Raw genomic sequence first — 19793 nt, 5'->3', positions numbered from 1 at the left:
GTACAATTAATGTCCAATTTGAGAATTAATTATGTAATACGTACAACAGCTGTAAATCAACAGACAGTATGTTTCTACAGACTTGCAAGCATTCCTGAAGGATATTGTAATGTAATATATAGACACTATGTAAACACAGACATTATGTAAATTATTAGTACTCTAAAAGACAGTATATTAGCAATAGTATGCTTTTATACTCCATTTCGTTAGTTACTGTATTAGGAATGGACTGTCAGGTATGAACTGTAGATAGTTCTACAGCTATTTGTGACATTTTACCCAATATTTGCTTATGGTAAAGCTTTGTGAAATATTTTTAGTTTGCCATGCTTTGGATGATGTGTTATAATGCACATTTCACAACTAATTAGAAGAGTACCTGCATCACAAATCAGAGGAGAGTAAGGGTATACCACAAGACATGGTAAGGTACAGAGACGGTGTTTGTACCAACCCTCATGCTGGCAATATCTAAATTTTTTTCTAATAATAAATAGAATTTTCCCATATTATTTAGTCCTGAGGTACTATGGCTTTAACATACCTTTGGAAGATGGTCTGGCATGGGTCAGGTACAGCAGGAGTTCCAAACTCACTGACAACAATCCTCTGTGCTGCCAAGTTGCGTTTGTAAGTTTTTGACTTGAGGAACCGACACTGGTATGTCACCTGTCCATCGCTGACTGCATACCTGAAAACCAATTTCTAAGTGACAGTCAAGTCTGCAGTGGTGAGAAATGTCAGTCACCGGTCTCAAAGATATATTGATATGAGTGATAAAAATTTGAGTATTTTTTATTTCAAAAGTTTTGAGTTCTACTTGTAGCATGGCCTTTTGTGCCAGTAGTAAATTGGGTAATGCCACAGAGAGTTGTAATTTATGACTTCAATAAATTTCCTAAGTTTCTGAGTGGAATAAAGTAAAATTCATTTGATTTTGGCTGAGTGTACACTGCATAGTACATCAGTGATAGTTGTTTCAAATGAGCACAACCTAATTATTAGCAGTAAGAATTAGCTAGTTGGTGGTATCAGTAAGTAAAATGTTGGCCATTTTCTGCCAGTATTATTAAATTGCAGTGATAAACTCAATGATAAATTCTCAGGCTGGAACTGACCCAGTATTCATGTCACATCTGCTAGATTCTATTTCCTCGTGCAGTTTGCTAGAAAATAGAAAACATTGTGTACCACCCACTCAACGAGTCTGCATTGAAGCTGATAACTGCTTTAGTTGCACTTCTAGCCCAATTCAGATAGAACAAGTGATTATTACATAACATCCAGCGGTGCACCAGTTCCAGTGGCATCAGCGATATTTACCAAGAGTCTCATCTGTATATACCATAGCACAAAATTTGTGTATGACACTTTTTTAGCTTTTTAGCTTCTGTGTGTAAGTAACTGGGACACATTTAGTGCTCTATACCCATATTTTGCTTTGCAAGAGCTAGGTTCACATAGATTTCATGAAGAGGGAGTGTTGCCCTTGTGGGATCTCGATAGGGTACTAGTTGACTGGTTTCCATAAACAGCTAGAAGCTGTGATAACAACTGTTGACTGCCTTCATAAGGCCACTGCATATTGTATCACTGGTGGACTGGCAGGATGGAAATTTGTCCTCACAAACATTTCATGTAACTTTAGTTTTTATTGCCAGTGTGGACTCTGTGAAATTCCAGTTTAAAGCCAAGCAGTCGCCTGATGTTGGGTGATGGCTCACATCTAGGTCTTGAGCTGTTTCACATGGAAAGTTGATGTAATAATGGCTGAAAGGCTTTCCCCATAATAATGATGAATAATTCTGAGCCCTTGCCCTCTGCTGATAATGAGACAGAGCCAGTGAGCCTTACCTCTCCTGATTGAGCTGCAATCTCTCTCTTGTTGAGATGCAGCAGCCACATAAGGAAAGGACGGCCTCTTTAGGGAAACAGCATCATGGGAGCTGAATAAGTCAAACATACACTCAGTTTGTATCATGAGATGACTCATCTGCCAATGTGAAAACCGCTAAGAAAATGACTGCAATGAGCTGGAGATCAACACTCATAGGAAACAATGACATCAATCACCTGGGCTATGTGATCATTTTCTATTTCAATTGGGAGAGTGACAAAAGTAAGAAAGTCAGATTTTCAGATTCCAGTGTCAAATGTTCTCTGATCTGAGTTTTTGTACTCTGATAAATGCTGCCATGTTTCATCAGAAAAAAGAGCATTTGAAGATCAACCTTGCAACACCAAGTCTTTGTGTTATTCCTAATCTTCAATTGTTTACTGTTTCACATATGTTTTATGTACATTATGTCATTATTTATGTTTATTTATGATGCTGTGCTGAACGTGGACCATTTCTGTACATAAAATGTAATCTTGAAAATTCTATATGATTATTGGTCCACGTATACATTCAATAGAACTGCAACAACAAGGTAGGTAAAACTGGAGGGTATTTCCTCTGTGTTGAGCAATGGAAAATGTGGAAAGAAAGTGTGCAGTAATCATGACAACTAAGGACAAAGCTACCATTCAGAAGTCACTTGGATTGTATATGAGGCTAAAATCTATACTGTGACACTGCATTGAAAAATTACCTTAGATGATTATTGTCTCTGATTACAATGCTCCACAGGAGCTGTTCTTTAGAAGAAGAGTCAAGTGTGACCTTTATAAGTGTTGAGGCTGAAATACACAGTATTTAATGACATTGATAAAGAGCTTCACATTGCTGCCTCCAAGCAATTGCAATGCTTTCTTTGGGACTGTAATTCACATGGGCCAATATTTGTTGTGTGTTCTTTTAATTTATTTAACTGCAGAACAATATAAAGTGTATGGATGTTTTAAAATGTTTGTATAATATTTTTTGTTAAAATAAACATTCCTATTACAGTATTTATGGCTCCTTTCCTAATCATGTCAAATTGTTACACAGTACAATGTTCACGAATATTAAGTTACTATCTACAGTTTCAGTATTCATTTACAATGTAATAGCTATTATTTAGTGAATATTTTTTAGCCTTTGGTGTAAGGTGTGGTATTCATTTACATCTTTTATTTCTTGGACAGTCTATTGTACAATTTTATTCCGTGGTATAATGCAATATTTTGAATCTTTTGGCTTGTTTCTTCTGTTTAGATTCAAATGGTGCTTGGATTTGGTTCCATCGTCACATATTGTGCTGTTTGTGGTGTACAGATTCACGTGGAATTGTCAGAATTTCTAGTTTTTCAAGTAATTTTTTTCAGTGTGGCCTGCTACTACTATTTGTTACTATTCACGTATTCATACAGCTCTTTTCTGTATCTTGAAAACCGTTTGTTGTTCCCAGCACTTATTCCCCAAAACATTATCCCATCAGTGAAGATTCAATGCACACTGGTGCGAGGATTCACAGAGCGTAACATGCTGAGGATAATCTTTTTGCCAAAATTCTCACATGTTCTCTCCTTTTCAATTGACAATCTACATTCATCCCCAAGAATTTGGTATCACTTACACAATATAGTACATCATTGTTTACTTTCAGTTTAGGATCATTGTGTTTTTTAATTAGTTGGAAGTTAGTACAATTTTTCTTTCAGATTTAAAGTTACTCTATTGCTTAATGACTAGTTGATGACAGTATGATGTAATTGGATAGATAAAAAAATCTACTCACCAAGCAATGGCAGGAGAACACACATACAAAACTCTTTCGGAGCCAGTGGCTCCTTCTTCCAGCATTGTTGAAGGGAAAGGAAGAGGGGTGACAGAAAAGGACTGGAAAGTTTAGGAAAAGGGTCAGAGTTCAGAAAAGTCATGCAGAAGCCTGGGTCAGGGGAGACTTAATGGACGGGATGAGAAGGAAAGACTCCAGTTCTTTTCCTTCATCCCTCTTCATTCCCCTTCAACCCTTCTCCTGGAAGAAGGAGGCACTGGCTCCGAAAACTTCCATGTGTAAACTCTTTTTATATGTGTGTTTTCCTGCCGCTGCTTGGTGAGTAGAATTTTTATCAGACCAATTACATTAATGAATAGTTGGGAACATTTCTGAGAGCTTCATTGGATTTTTGTGATAGCTTTGTTGATTTTTTGCTGTAATAGCTACTGTGCTGTCATCAGCAAATAGTATTTCTCTCCATACTAGACACTCTTTGGGAAATTGTTTGTACATGTAAGAGGACTGGGCCCAATACACTCCCCTGAGGAATGACAATATTAATAATATATTTGATCTGGTGTTTTACTACTAGTCTTTTAGAAATATGTGAGATTTCAACTCTTTGCATCCAGTTTTCTCACTATGACTTGAACCAGTTCTTTGAAATACCCCTGATTCACAATAGTTGTAATTTGTGTAATAAACTTCTGTGGTCAACTGTTCAAATGCCTTTGATAGATCCAAAAAAAATGACTGTTGCATTCTCGCCCTTGTCCAGTGCTTCGAGTACTACTTTAGTAAACTGTACGTACTATCTGACTGTGTACCTCTTGTGGGCCTGAAATTGAATTGTTCATCACAGAGAATGTTGTGTTTATTCAGGTATTCCGTTAGTGTGTAAGTATTTTTTCATTGTGATTTATATTGTTCTGGAAATGCAATATAATAAATAAATTGTTCTGTAGTTTTCTACATTTTCAGCATCACCCTTATTTTCAGTATTGGTAGGCCTATTACTTTTGCTTGTTTCACATATCCAGGAAAGCAGCCAGGTCTGAAGATCCATTATTATTGTTAATGGAGTATTTATGTTGGTTGCACATTTCTTAAGGACCCTGACTGGGATCTCAATCCTGTGAATTTTTTATTATTTATTGGTGTATTGTTTGTTCACCTCTTTCTCTGTTGTTGGAGAGATCACCACTCAGTGTGGTGGCTCTTCGTGGTCGTGTAGAACATGTGTGTCTGGAAATTTCTCTTGCAATTTCTTGGCACTGCTACCTCTTTGTCAACAGCGTTTAATTTATGCATGCAGACTGTTACTGCAACAACTCATGGTGCCTCTACGGGAGGTTTCTGGCCCAAATCCTAAACTTTACCTCGATGTCACAATTTCTGTAACGAGAAAACCGTTTTGTTTTCCGGACAAAAACTGTCTGAATTTTGTGTTATCTTGAAAAACTACTTTTTTTTTTTTTTTTTTTGTGGTTTTAGGGCGCAAAACTTCTATGGTCATTAGCGCCCAGCCCGTGACGTAGAAAACAGGAAAAAAACGAAATTTAAAATCAGCAGCAATGGAAACAAAGTCAGAAAATTTGAGAAACTAAAGGCAGAAGGAATGCTTAAAAGTCCACTATAGAAAGGGGTTGGTTGTCCCCCAAAAAAGCTTCAAATGACTGACGTCATTTCACTGTCACTAATAAACTGTAGAACGCGGTCAGCTGAGTGCGTGTCATCTGCTAAAATCGACGATAGATCAGGCGATAGCTGTAGACGGGAGCGTAACGGATTAAAATAGGGGCATCCAATTAAAAGGTGTCTGACCGTCCACAGCTGAGAGCAGTGGGGACAGAGTGGGGGAGGATCACCGCTTAAAAGATGTCGATGACTAAAAAGACAGTGCCCTATCCGGAGTCGGGCTAAAATTACCTCCTCCCGACGACGCGTTCGGGAGGAAGAGGTCCAAGCGCAAGGAACGGCTTTCACTTCCCGCAATTTATTGTGGGGAAGTGTTGACCAATGCGCATGCCATAAATGAGTGACTTGGCGACATAAACCGCTCCGTAGATCGGTAAACGGAAGAGACTGAAGAGCTGGCCGAGGAAGAGAGACTGCAGCCTTGGCTGCTATATCGGCCGCCTCATTTCCACAGATACCAGCGTGTCCCGGGAGCCAGAGGAACGCCACTGAGACGCCCCCCAGGTGGAGCAAGCGCAGACAGTCCTGAATCCGGTGGACCAGAGGGTGCACAGGGTAAAGAGCTTGGAGACTGAGGAGAGAGCTGAGAGAATCTGAGCAGATTACGTACTGTATCCGCTGATGGCGGCGGATGTAGTGGACAGCCTGGAGAACAGCGTAAAGCTCCGCAGTATAAACCGAACACTGGTCGGGAAGCCGAAAGTGATTTGGGGTGTCGCCAACAATATAGGCACTCCCTACACCTAACGATGTGTTCGAGCCATCGGTGTAAATAAATGTGGCTTCCGTCATTTGTGCACATAGAGCAGCAAATGCCCGACGGTAAACAAGTGTAGGGGTACCATCCTTGGGAAATTGACATAGGTCTCTGAGCAAATCGATCCGGGGACGGAGCCAAGGCGGTGCTGTACCCCAAGTTGTCAAGAAGGTTTTAGAAAAGCGGAAGGAAAGAGAATGGAGCAGTTGACGGAAGCGGACTCCCGGGGGTAGGAGGGAGGAGGAGCGGCCTGCATACTCGACATCAAAGGAGGCGTCGAAAAAAAGGTTATAGGCTGGATTAGCAGGCATGGAAGACAGATGGCTAGCATAACGACTCAGAAGGACTGCCCGCCGATTGGACAGTGGAGGTTCAGCAGTCTCAGCATAAAGGCTTTCCACAGGGCTGGTGTAAAAAGCTCCAGACACTAAACGTAATCCACGGTGGTGGATAGAGTGAAAAACTACTGACCAGTACCTTGACGACACCGTCTGGTGAAAACAAGCATTGTTCTGACAGTATTATTCAATATAAATTAATTTTTTAGTAATATTTGACTGCTTGCAAAGTGTGGCAGTCGTGTGTTTTACAACAACTTTGGACTCCAGCTACCAGAGTCGTTTTGGTGAGAAATACATTCGGAAAAGACCATCCTTAGGAAATTAGCGTGAAAAGCTTAGAAGGTGTTGCAATTTGCGAACAACACAAAGTTTCGTTAAAACAAAGGCGAGCAACTGTTGACTGGAGATGCGTTTTCCACTGACTTGCTTGTCAGCTGTCGAAGGGTCGGGATTTTTTTTAAATTTATTTATTTGGCCTCCGGACAACTAAGAGCCATTTAGCCAAAGAGTGGGGATTACCTTGACAGTGCAGCGCAGCCCGCCAAGGAAGAAAAAAAAAAAAAACAATGAAGAACAATGAAACGCACATTTGCGTCGATCTACAGTAATTTCATTAACTCTCCATTATTTTTTCTGTAAAAGTAGACAACGAGACTACAGAATTGCGCTTAAGTTTCTGCAGTAAACGTATCACAAACCTCCAGTTTGTTTTTGTGATTAGTTTTACACCAAATTTTATCAGACCTATGTCATTGACACTGCTACCTGTACATGTACTAAGCCAAGCTGTAACCGCGCGAACTCCGTGGCTTGCGGGCGTGGCACTGACCCCGCTGAATAGCTCTCATTACTTGTGACCAGAGACAGATATCAGTATCATTATCACTTCAAAAACTTTTTGGTACTTTTAGCTACATTTCATTCGCAACAATGTATGGTCTAAAACGGATCTAACAGTAAGCTACCCGCTACGTAACTTTTTCACTACAAGATTTGTAAATCAAGTGCACAACGTTGACAAATAGCATCATTTCACAATGACTGTTAAGAAATATGGAAAGATAAATGATTCAATACGAAGCTAAGATGTTGCACTACCACGTGTACAAAAATCAGATTCCTTAGCCGCATACTTTCTTCAAAATCGGTTGGGAAGCGTTACGAAACTAAGAAATCACGCGAAACGAAAAGTAGACTTTTTCTTTTTTCACGACGTAAGTAATGCTTTTAAGGAAAAAATAAGTTCATAAAACGTTGTGGCGAAGTCTCACATACCGCTAAGAATTTTTAAAACATGAAAATCGGAGAAGTGGATTTTCCCCCCATTTCGCCGTCCCGGCTCGGCGCGGCGCGCAATGTGAATGCACTACTCGTCGGCCTGAGCTGGCCAGGCACGAGCCGAGACAGTACGCGTCATCCCGGCCCGGCCCGGCCGGCAGTGTGAACGCAGCCTGGGTAAACCATAAAGAGCTGTGAAGAACCATTTGTGCAGGTTTGCTTGTGCGTTACCAAGCTGATCGTGACAACTTTATCGAATATAGTAACAGGCGATGAAACATGAATTCATCACTTCGAACCCGAAACAAGACAGCAGTCCATGGAGTGGCGCCACACCAAATCTCCTCAGAAGAAAAAGTTCAAAGCCGCACCCTGACCCGGTGAAGTCATGGCTTCCGTCTTCTGGTTCTCTGAAGGGGCTGTTCTGTTTGATGCTCTCCCTCGTAGTGCAACGATCCACTCGGACGTGTACTGTGCTACTCTCAGGAAACTGTACAGGGTGAAAAGTATTGAAACCGACAAACTCTGGGAGGTTGTAGGGGACATCAAAACAAATAGTTTTCCCTAATGTCATTTTTTTCCTATGAGGAGTATTTAAACCGGTAGATGAAGATTTCTCTGGCGGCAAATTAATTAAACCAGCAAACACTTTCCCATTTTCTTATGACCAAGAGAGAACACATTAGCACAACCCAATTTCAATTACAGTAGATTTTCAAAAAATCCTCCTTTGACACGTAAACAAAGGTTACACCGTCGGATCATGTTCTGTTTGACACAGGCAAAAACTCTAGGAGTATCCTGAATTGTTCCTGCTGCTGCTACTATCCGGGCAATCACATCCTCTTGTGATGCAACAGGAGTTGCGTAAACAAGGTTGCGCATCTCTCCCCACACAAAAAAATTCCTGAGGGGACATATCTGAGGATCGAGTAGGCCATGGTACAGGACCATCTCTGCCAATCCACGTTTCTGGGAACCGTCGGTCCAGGAATCGACGCACACGACAACAAATGTGCCGGGGCCCCGTCATGTTGGAACCACAAGCATTGTCTTGTAGGGAGCTGGACGTCTTCCAGCAATCCTGGCAATGCTCTGGCGAGAAAATTGTATTAGTGCCTGCCATTTAATGGCCTAGGTAGCAGATACGGCCCAATTAAACAGTCCCCAACAACACCGACACACACATTAACGAAGAACCGTACTTGATGAGCGCTAGTAACTGTGGCATGTGGGTTATCGTCGTTCCAAACATGCGAATTGTGCATGTTGAAGACTCCATCACGCCCGAACCTTGCTTCATCGGTAAACAACACAGAGGATGGAAATGTAGGATGCATTTAACACTCTTCCAGGTACCACTGTGAAAACTGTGCCCTGGGTGGATAATCAACTGGTTCCAGGTTGTGGACACGCTGGGACGTAGCAACTGCTCTCGAAGGACTGTTCTCACATTCGTCTGATTCGTCCCCATGTTACGTGCAATTGCACGAGTGCTGATTGAAGGATTCCGCTCCACATGCTGCAAGACAGCTTCCTCAAATTGCAGCGTCCTTACCGTGCGACGGCGCCCCTGTCCAGGTCTGCTAAATGACCCGGTCTCACGGAGACGTTGGTACACAGCAGCAAAGGTCGTATGATGCAGGATACGGCGATTAGGATATTGTTGTTGATAAACCCACTGTGCAGCTCCGTCCGTTGTGGTGCGCTACGTAGTACACACCAACCATATTAGTGTACTGACTCAGGTGTATCGTTCCATCAGTAAACAGAGATAATGCACTACTACATTGGTGGACAGCAGTTGCCCACAACTGAATACGCCCTCTAACAACTGAAGAGCGTAATACGGCCTCCACCGGTTTAAATAATCCTCATAGGAAAAAATGTCATTAAGGAAAAATATTTGCTTTAATGCTCCTACAACCTCCCAGCATTTGTCGGTTTAAATACTTTTCACCCTGTATAAACGACTTCAGTGTGTTCGTCGTCAGAAGAATGTAGAGGAACTTCTCCTTCTCCATGACAATGGAAGGCCTCACACAGCGCTGCGTATCCGAGAGCATCTCAGAAAACTTAATTGGACGGTTTTTCTTCATCTACCCAACAGCTCAGATATCGAACCTTCCAACTTCCATCTGTCTGGCCCAGTGAAGAATGCGTTCCGCGGGCAGCAGTACTCGGATGACGGGGGGGTTACTGATGCAGCAAAATGTTTGCTCCGACGTCAAGCAGTAGAGTGGTACCATGCGGGCATACAGACCTACCAGTAAGGCAGCGAAAGGCCATCGCGTTGAATGGAGATTATGTAGAAAAATTCGGTTTTGTAGCCAAAAGAGTGGGGAATCCCCGGGAGTCCCGAATAAAACTAACCTGCTCTCAGAAAAAAAAATGTGTTGCGTTAGCAATGGATAGTTGATAGAGTGTGTAGTGTTGAAAGTGCCGTGTGCACCTGAATGCATGCCTCTTCCTGCTTGTGAGGCAGGGAGGTACATTCATGCTCATAAATTAAGGATAATGCTGATACATGGTGAAACAACGCTCTCGTGGGCGGTTTGCGGGTTTAAATCACCTCGGGGTTGACCATACGGTGCATTTGACCTGCGGTCGTCGCACGGTGGCGCTGGCAGCAGTCCACATAGGCAGAGGTGTGTTGGTGAATGTCAGAGTACGGTGCAGCGAGTAAGTGTGCAGACGTTTTCAGTCGCGCTAATGGAGACTGTTTGTTGAAAATGGCTAAAAGAAAACACAGTGATGACGTTATGAGGGGTAGAATACTATGGCGACTGGAGGCTGGTCAAACACAGTAGGTCGTAGCATGGGCCATCCGTGTGCCACAAAGTGTGATCTCAACATCATGGCAACTATTCCAGCAGACAGGAAACGTGTCCAGGCGCTACAGTACGGGATGTCCACATCGTAGAACACCACAACAAGACCGATATCTCACCATCAGTGCCCGCAGACGGTTACGGAGTACTGCAGGTAGCCTTGCTTGGGACGTAACCGCAGCTACTGGAACAGTTGTCTCCAGACACAAAGTCTACAGGCGACTGAACAGACAGTCTATTCGCCCGGAGACCTGCAAGGTGGATTCCACTGACCCCTGGTCACAGGAGAGCCCGTACAGCCTGGTGTCAAGAACACAGTACATTGTCTTTGGAACAGTGGTCCCAGGTTGTTTTTATGGACGAGTGATTCTCGCCGGGTTTTCATCTCGTGTGAACCAGGAACCAGATACCAAGCCCTTAATTGGCTTGAAAGGGACCTGTATGGAAGTCCTAGTTTTATGGTGTTGGGTGGGATTATGATTAGTGCACGCACACCCCTGCATGTCTTTGACAGAGGAACTGTAACAGGTCAGGTGTATCAGGACGTCATTTTGCTCCAGTATGTCCGCCTTTTCAGGAGTACAGTGGTCCCACCTTCCTCCTGATGGATGATAACGCCGCACCGAGCTGCCATCCTGGAGGAGTACCTTGAAACAGAAGATATCAGGCGAATGGAGTGACCTGCCTGTTCTCTAGATCTAAACCCCATCGAGCACGTCTGGGATGCTCTCGGTCGACTTATTGCTGCACGTCTTCAAACTCCTGGTCACAGGAGAGCCCGTAAAGCCTGGTGTCAAGAACACAGTACATTGTCTTTGGAACAGTGGTCCCAGGTTGTTTTTATGGACGAGTGATTCTCGCCGGGTTTTCATCTCGTGTGAACCAGGAACCACTTTAGGAGCTCCGACAGGCACTGGTGCAAGAATGGGAGGCTATACCCCAGCAGCCGCTCCACTACCTGATCCAGAGTATGCCAACCCATTGTGCGGCCTGTGTACGTGTGCATGGTGATCATATCCCATATTGAAGTCGTGATATATGCGCAGGAAACAGTGGCGTTTTGTATCACATGTGTTTTGGGACGGTTTACTCAACTTATCACCAATACCGTGGACTTACAGGTCTGTGTCGTGTGGGTTCCCTATGTGCCTACGCCATTAGCGCCAGTTTTGTGTAGTGCCACGTTGTGTGGCACAACATTCTGCAATTATCCTTCGTTTATGAGCATGAGTGTAGAGGTGGTGATAACTTGCAGCGAGACGCAGACGTTACGCTAGCGACGCACCTGTGCAACAGCGCTGCAGAGTCGAACAGGTGTTTGTAGCGCATCTCGCCCACTTGCAGCTTGCCGGGACCATTGCGAAGCAGCGTGCCCTTCACCCAGTGCGGGATGGTTCCTGTAACAAGCGAGCGCACGTCAGCAAAACGTCACACACAGCGCCAACTGCCGGCTCCTGTCTACATTATCTCCCGCTGGTGATCCTGTACAAGGCAACTCAGAGACAGCATGTTAGTCAGTCCAAGTTTCCGAGATAAAATTCACTGACCGCAGGTGAAAATGTTCAGTTCAAAAATGTTCAAATGTGTGTGAAATCTTATGGGAGTTAACTGCTAAGGCCAGCAGCCCTAAGCTTACACACAACTTAACCTAAATTATCCTAAGGACAAACACACACAGCCATGCCCGAGGGAGGACTCTTAACCTCCGCCGGGACCAGCCGCACAGTCCATGACTGCAGCGCCCTAGACCGCTCGGCTAATCCCGCGCGGCGAATCTTCAGTATATTCAGTTGTATAATTTGTAGGGTTGTGCGCGCGACATCATCCAGCGCCTGTCGACAGCCACACCAGACCGATCCAAAGAGAGGATCGCCGCGTTGGGACATGACTGAAAACACATTTACACCCGATGTGACAAGAATCGCTCGCAGGTCAAGGTTCTGAACCAGATGCGGTGCGGATACAAGGTTCGGTTCTTGAGGGGGGGGGGGGGATCACGGTGGGGGGAGGGGCAGGCAGGGCACAGTTTCCCAGTTTATTATTGTCTTTCCCCCTAACCCCTTCCAAATATAACTTGTGTCGCACTCACTTTTAATATGCCAGAAGTGTTCTCGATTTTAATAATAATAAAAGTGAAAAATTTTGTGTCTAAAATATACAATGGAAAGTCCAGAACGTAATAACGAAAATATTATGAAAATGATAGATTACTACTCACAATATAGAGGATACATTGAGTCACAGACAGGTACCGTCACACAAGCACATCTAGACACACACACACACACACACACACACACACACACACACACACACACGACGACTCACTCTGACCCCTGAGGCCGGACGGCGTAAAAAAACTTACTTAGTGATTATGTCGGTGTGAGCGTACTCAAAAAAAAAAAAAAAAAATGGTTCAAATGGCTCTGATTACTATGGGACTTAACTTCTGAGGTCATCAGTCCCCTAGAACTTAGAACTACTTAAACCTAACTAACCTAAAGACATCACACACATCCATGCCCGTGGCAGGATTCGAACCTGTGACCATAACGGTCGCACAGTTCCAGACTGTAGCGCCTAGGAGCACTCCGGCCGGCGAACGTTCTCTTTTTTTTTAATTTAAATTTCAGTTTCGAGTCGTGCCATTCAGCCATCTCCAGTAATAATGGAAATATTGCGTATTGAAGACGATTTTATTATCAGTTACAACGATACGAACGTAAGAGCAACACTACACTCACTCCGTGATCAGGAAAAAATCTCCGAGTCGGCCCCGCGTAGCTACCGAGGCGTGTGTGTGTGTGTGTGTGTGTGTGTGTGTGTGTGTGTGTGTGTGTGTGTGTGTGAAAAGGCCTTTTGGCCAAAAGCTCAAACGTATAGCAGTCTTTATGTTGTGCCTGTCTGCGACTCAGCGTCTCCACTATATGGTGAGTAGCAATCTATGCTTTTCATAATACTGTCTATAAAACGTTGTTTACATCAGCATTTAGTACATCGTTTTAGCATAGCTTCTCAAAAACTGCGACGTGGAGAGATTTTGCATTTGAAAAGCTTTCGTTGCAAAATTTGAGAAGAAGGTGCAGCTGATCTACGGAAATTTCATTTCGGTACTAAAAGTGGCTGAAGGTCATGGAACACTTCTAGTACAGCTGTCAAATTCATTTCGGATGTTTCCAAATGTTGTTTTATAAGAACACGAATTTGCGGTAGGTCAAGTAGTTTTTATTGAGTGCTGTGCTATGCTTCACAGTGACAGAATTACATGACAGTATTTTCAACATTTTCTGCAAGTCCCTGTACACAATTCCTCCACGGTAGAAATCCACTCTTTGGCCACGCAGCCACTCAAAAACCGCTATGTGAACGTCCTCGTAGTTGAAATATCTCTTCCTCCCTCCCCACCCTCAGGTGTTCTTTCAATTTGCAAACAAGACAGAAATCGCATGGTGCATGATCTTTCTTACTTCCCGATCTGCTTCATCCACGTCTGTGTGGCCTTGGTCAAATTGTTTGCACCATTTCACTACAGTTGAACGCGGCATGCCATTTGGTTCATATACCGCCAAAATTTCTCGGCAATTAATTTGGAAATTTGTGGTAAGGTCTTATGGGACCAAACTGCTGAGTTCATCGGTCCCTAAGCTTACACACTACTTAATCTAGCTTAAAGTAACTTACGCTAAGGACAACACACACACCCATGCCCGAGGGAGGACTCGGACCCCCGACGGGGAGAACCGCGCGGACCGCGTGACAAGACGCCCCAGACCGCGCGGCTACCCCGCACGGCTCACAGTAAGTCTGTGTACAATTTAGACGTTATGTGCGCAACAATCGCACTACCCGCGTACTTCGACTTCGTTTCCCATTGCCACGCCACTTCAGTTACACGCTGTGATGCATCGTGTGCCCTTCTGAAGACCTCATGATTCAGATTTATTATTTAAAGCTGAAGAAATTGAAAATGGAAAGGAAGTTCCGGATGCACCCAACAATGCTATAAATACCAAACGTGGTTCAGCTGTGGTTTCTCGTGAGCTCTGCCAATACTATCATAAATTCCATTAATTCTATAGAATATGTTCAGACACTTTCCACGTTTTGGAGAAACTGACAAAGCAGGACAAACATTTGCGACTTGCTACTTGTACTGTTGAGAAAGTACTAATTACAATAAGGTAAACTGGTGAAAGTGTTTGGATGACGTTAAAAATGCTGCAAGGAAAGTTTGGTTTTAGACTCGCAGCGTCTTTTCATTTCATTAAGTGTTTTCATTCCGAGCTTCGGCGTGGGTCCGCGGCACAAGAAAAAGAGAAACACGAGAGGGCTCTGCATTCCGCGTAGCAGGCTGAAATAGCCTCGCGCGTGGCGCCTAGCTTCCAACATCGTCGTGGACAACTTCCAACATATCTCACGTATATTCTCGAGAATTGAAAGAGTCTCTCTCCTTCCATCGTTAAAAACAATTTCGATTGCAGTAATGTAGGACCTAAAACGCACGAAACGTAAACTGGCAAGCAACTGCGAACGTTACAAAACAAACGCAGTGTTTCGCTTTATAATGAAGTGTCACAATAACTATGGGAAATAACGATAAGAAAACTAGTTTATTATTAAGCTGTGGTGTCAGGCTATAAGACGCAAAAAATTGTAATTAGTATTATGTTTTAGCCGAAAAGTTCGCTCAAAATCGAATAAGAAAGAATGCATAGTGGAGCATACATGCGAGTCCACAAAGCAGCGGTTTTTAATTTTTTGCGCGGAAAGTTTTACTGAGAAACTAATGATAGATACGGTTATGTTACCTCTCACACGACAGCGTAATGGCGCCATTTTTGAACATGACAATGCCCCTCCACAAATAGTATGTGTCTCTATGAACTGTGTGATGTTGAAGTACGCCCTTGACCAGCAAGATTCCCAGATCTACACTACTGGCCATTAAAATTGCTACACCAAGAAGATGACGTGCTACAGACGCGAAATTTAACCGAACAGGAAGAAGATGCTGTGATGTGCAAATGATTAGCTTTTCAGAGCATTCACACAAGGTTGGGCGCCGGTGGCTACACCTACAACATGCTGACATGAGGAAATTTTCCAACCGATTTCTCATACACAAACAGCAGTTGACCGGCGTTGCCTGGTGAAACGTTGTTGTAATGCCTCGTGCAAGGAGGAGAAACGCGTACCATCACATTTCCGACTTTGATAAAGGTCCGATTGTAGCCTTGGTCGCGTTGGTCGAGATCCAATGACTGTTAGCAGAATATGGAATCGGTGGGTTCAGGAGGGTAATACGGAACGCCGTGCTGGATCCCAACGGCCTCGTATCACTAGCAGTCGAGATGACAGGCATCTTATCCGCATGGCTCTAACGGATCGTGCAGCCACGTCTCAATTCCTGAGTCAACACATGGGGACGTTTGCAAGACAACTATCTGCACGAACAGTTCGACGACGTTTGCAGCAGCATGGACTATCAGCTCGGAGACCGTGGCTGCGGTTACCCTTGACGCTGCATCACAGACAGGAGCGCCTGCGATGGTGTACTCAACGACGAACCTGGGTGCACGAATGGCAAAACTTAATTTTTTTCGGATTAATCCAGGTTCTGTTTACAGCATCATGATGGTCGCATCCGTGTTTGGCGACATCGCGGTGAACGCACATTGGAAGCGTGTATTCGTCACAGCCATACTGGCGTATCACCTGGCATGATGGTATGGGGTGCCATTGGTTACACGTCTCGGTCACCTCTTGTTCGCATTGACGGCACTTTGAACAGTGGACGTTACATTTCAGATGTGTTACGACCCATGGCTCTACCCTTCATTCGATCCCTGCGAGACCCTACATTTCAGCAGGATAATGCAGAACCGCATGTTGCAGGTCCTGTACGGGTCTTTCCAGATACAGAAAATGTTCGACTGCTGCCCTGGCCAGCACATTCTCCAGATATGTCACCAATTGAAAAGTCTGGTTAATGGTGGCGGAGCAACTGGCTCTTCAGAAGACGCTAGTCACTACTCTTGATAAACCGTGGTATCGTGTTGTGGCTGCATGCGCAGCTGTACCTGTACACGCCATCCAAGCTCTGTTCGACTGAATGCCAAGACGTATGAAGGCCGTTATTACGGCCTGAGGTGGTGGTTCTGGGTACTGATTTCTCAGTATCTATGCACCCAAATTGCGTGAAAATGTAATCACATGTCAGTTCTAGTATAATATATTTGTCCAATGAAAATCCGTTAATCATCTGCATTTCTTGTTGGTGTAGCAATTTTAATGGCCAGTAGAGTATGACTTGTAATACTCTCCGCAATAGATATCTGAAAGTGTGGGTGGTGTCACGGAGAGAACTGCCGCTGAGTTCCGTCATTACCAGGCAGCTCAGTTACCCGTTCCAGCTCTCCATCTTTAAATTCATAATCACCAAATCACTTTCGCTACCTCTATTTACGCCACCTAAGCATATGATTGTTTTATCTATTTCGTCGTCGAAGGAAATCTGCTGCATGTTTTCTCATTCAATTTCTTAAACGTGTTTGCACAACGGAATCCAATCTTCTTCAGTCATTGAATTAAATTTATTCTCGCACAAATGCAAGTTTGATCAGCGTAAACAACGTCTCTGTTTTCCTCCCTATTTTTATTTAAATTGCTTCAAATACGCAATTCTTTTTTCACTGACGTCGCTTCTCCATAACAATATGAGCCTGATTGATTTTTTTGCCGCAGCGAAAGCCTAATTTCTTTAATAAGCACCTTACACCAGTGTCGCTGACGTGGAGCGCACCTGAACAGATATTGAAGACAGAATAAAAAAAGTTGAGAGGCATTTTTCAGCACACCCTCATACGTCTTCCGTTTAACACCTAGTCACCATTCTAGAAGAGTTGTTACTACTAGGAGAGCTTCTCTAGTTCCCTTCCATGACTTGAAACCAAACTAATCCTGAGAGATATGTTATTAAAGTTTTTTAATCCTGTTCTTGGTTACACTGAGCATTATTTTCGACGCACGCGACAGCAGTGTTAGTTTTAAATAGTTTAGACATTCAGTGACATTTCCTTTCTTCGGTGTCTCTATGTGTGACAAAGTTTCTACTATTTACTGTACCATAAAATACAGGGTGACACACGGGAGGCGGACGGTTTTTAATGAAATAATACTCAGCCAACTTTAAAATTAACGCATGTTTATTTACACAAAATCAAAGCTCATTATTTGCCATTTTAGTTAACAAAGTTATTTGTGAAAAATAATGTCGTCAAGGCGAAGTCCATTATTTCGAATGCACGACTCAAGTCTCTTCTCAAAATCCTCCATCACACGGACTAAAATCTCTGCAGGGGTGGCAGCAATTTCTTGAATGATTGCATTCTTCAACTCATCCAAATTTCGTGGTTTGTGGTTATAGACACAGTTCTTAAGGTACCCCCACAGAAAACAGTCACATACTGACAAGTCGGGAGACCTTGGAGGCCAAGGAACATTGCCAAAGCGTGAGATTATCCGGCCAGGAAACATGCGTCTAAGAACTGTCATTGAAGTGTTTGCAGTGTGCGATGTTGCCCTATCCTGCTGGAACAAATCGCGTTTTAAAGGGATTCGTAGTCTTCTTAGTTCTGATTTCAAGAATGTTTCAAGCATACGAAGCACAGTAACTGTGGCCCCGTTCTCTTCAAAGAAATAACGTCTAATAATGCCAACAGAGCCAAGAGCACACAAGACTTTCTTTTTCTGAGGGTAGAGGACGCTGGTGGATAAGGTGTGGACGCTCTGGAGCCCAGTAACGTAGGTTTTGCTTATTCACGGTCCCATTTAAATGAAAATGAGCTTCATCGCTCATCAATAAAACTTCATTTTCATTCTATCCCAAAATCACTTGCATTCTGTAAGTGAAGTCTTCTCGTACAGCAAAATCAGTTTCCTTAAGTTTTTGGACAATGAGCATTTCGTAGGTATGGAATTTTTAATTCTTTATGCAAAATTTGTCTAACCAATTCAGGATTGATTCGTAACTCACTAGCATGATGTCTAGCTGACCGTCCTGGGCTTCTGATTGCCGCTTGCCTTACCCTTTCAACGTTTTCTGGTGTCGTTACTCTGCGTCTCAGGCCAAGATGTTTCTTATCCAGTATGTTTCCAGTTGATCTGAAGTTTTCCACCCATCTGAGGATTGTGTTACGGCTCGGAACAGCTCCATGTCGACCGACATTAAACCGCGCACGAAACAATCGTTGCGTAGCAATAATAGACTCACCACTTTTCACGAAACTGTCATAGACAAACACTCGACGTTGCAAGTCCCACTGCTCCATAGTGACTGAGTAAATGAAATAGCGTCTTGTGTGGATCAGAACTATCCCCACCATGACCACCTCCCACCACCGTGCCCTCAGTACTACACAGTTCAAAACTGTCCATCTCCCGTGTGTCACCCTGCACTCGCCGCTTTGCGTGATACCATTTGCCAAAAATCTCTTTTCGACTTCGAACGTCGTGACTTCTCACTCCATATTGTGCATGGTGCGACAGTCTTTTCGCTGCTGATGACTGAACTTCTGACGTCACACTGCAGTGGGCTTGTGACGTCACACTAGTAGGCTTGTCCACCACACGTCGGGAAGGCTCGACTCCGTGCACGGCCAACGAGAAATCACTATTAATTGAAAAGGTAGAGATTTAAGGTCTTCATTTTGTCGTGTGCTGTCGAGAACTTGCATGCATGTAAATCCGCAGCCAAGAATTATTAAACCCTCCTGAAATATTACGGTATATTGATAATTTTTACTTATGGACCGTCTGACAGCAACTGACTAAAACACAATTTTAGTGCCATACACGTTTCGCCTTTATTTTCTGCAAGGCATCATCAGTGGCCTGGAATATGTACATATGTTAGCTATTTTATTTACATTTTTGTCACTGTGCCTATAGTTTATAAACAGTTCTGGTGGTTGGCTCTGAGCGCTATGGGACTTAACAGCTATGGTCATCAGTCCCCTAGAACTCAGTACTACTTAAACGTAACTAATCTAAGGACATCACACAACACCCAGCCATCACGAGGCAGAGAAAATCCCTGACCCCGCCGGGAATCGAACCCGGGAACCCGGGCGTGGGAAGCGAGAACGCTACCGCACGACCACGAGCTGCGGGCCTTCTGGTGGTTGCTATTTCCTATTAAGTAGTAATGTTTTGAACTGTACTTACAGGTTGCGTGGAC

General features: G+C 43.6%; 1 protein-coding gene across 4 annotated transcripts in view; it reads right to left on the bottom strand.

Annotated features, from left to right (window-relative positions):
* The window catches only part of LOC126416717 (carotenoid isomerooxygenase), a 363622-nt gene that overhangs the window by 69371 nt on the left and 274458 nt on the right, over positions 1 to 19793 (bottom strand). For all 4 annotated transcript variants that reach the window (XM_050084528.1, XM_050084526.1, XM_050084529.1 and 1 more), the window contains 2 exons: positions 11841 to 11952; positions 548 to 694 (listed from right to left, as the gene is read on the bottom strand). In XM_050084528.1, the coding sequence (XP_049940485.1) occupies positions 548 to 694; positions 11841 to 11952 (259 nt within the window). The remainder of the gene's footprint in view (positions 1 to 547; positions 695 to 11840; positions 11953 to 19793) is intronic.

This window comes from Schistocerca serialis, chromosome 8 (genome assembly GCF_023864345.2).
Source record: "Schistocerca serialis cubense isolate TAMUIC-IGC-003099 chromosome 8, iqSchSeri2.2, whole genome shotgun sequence".
Classification (NCBI taxonomy): Eukaryota; Metazoa; Arthropoda; class Insecta; order Orthoptera; family Acrididae; genus Schistocerca; species Schistocerca serialis.
This window is presented reverse-complemented; position numbering and strand designations above follow the sequence as displayed.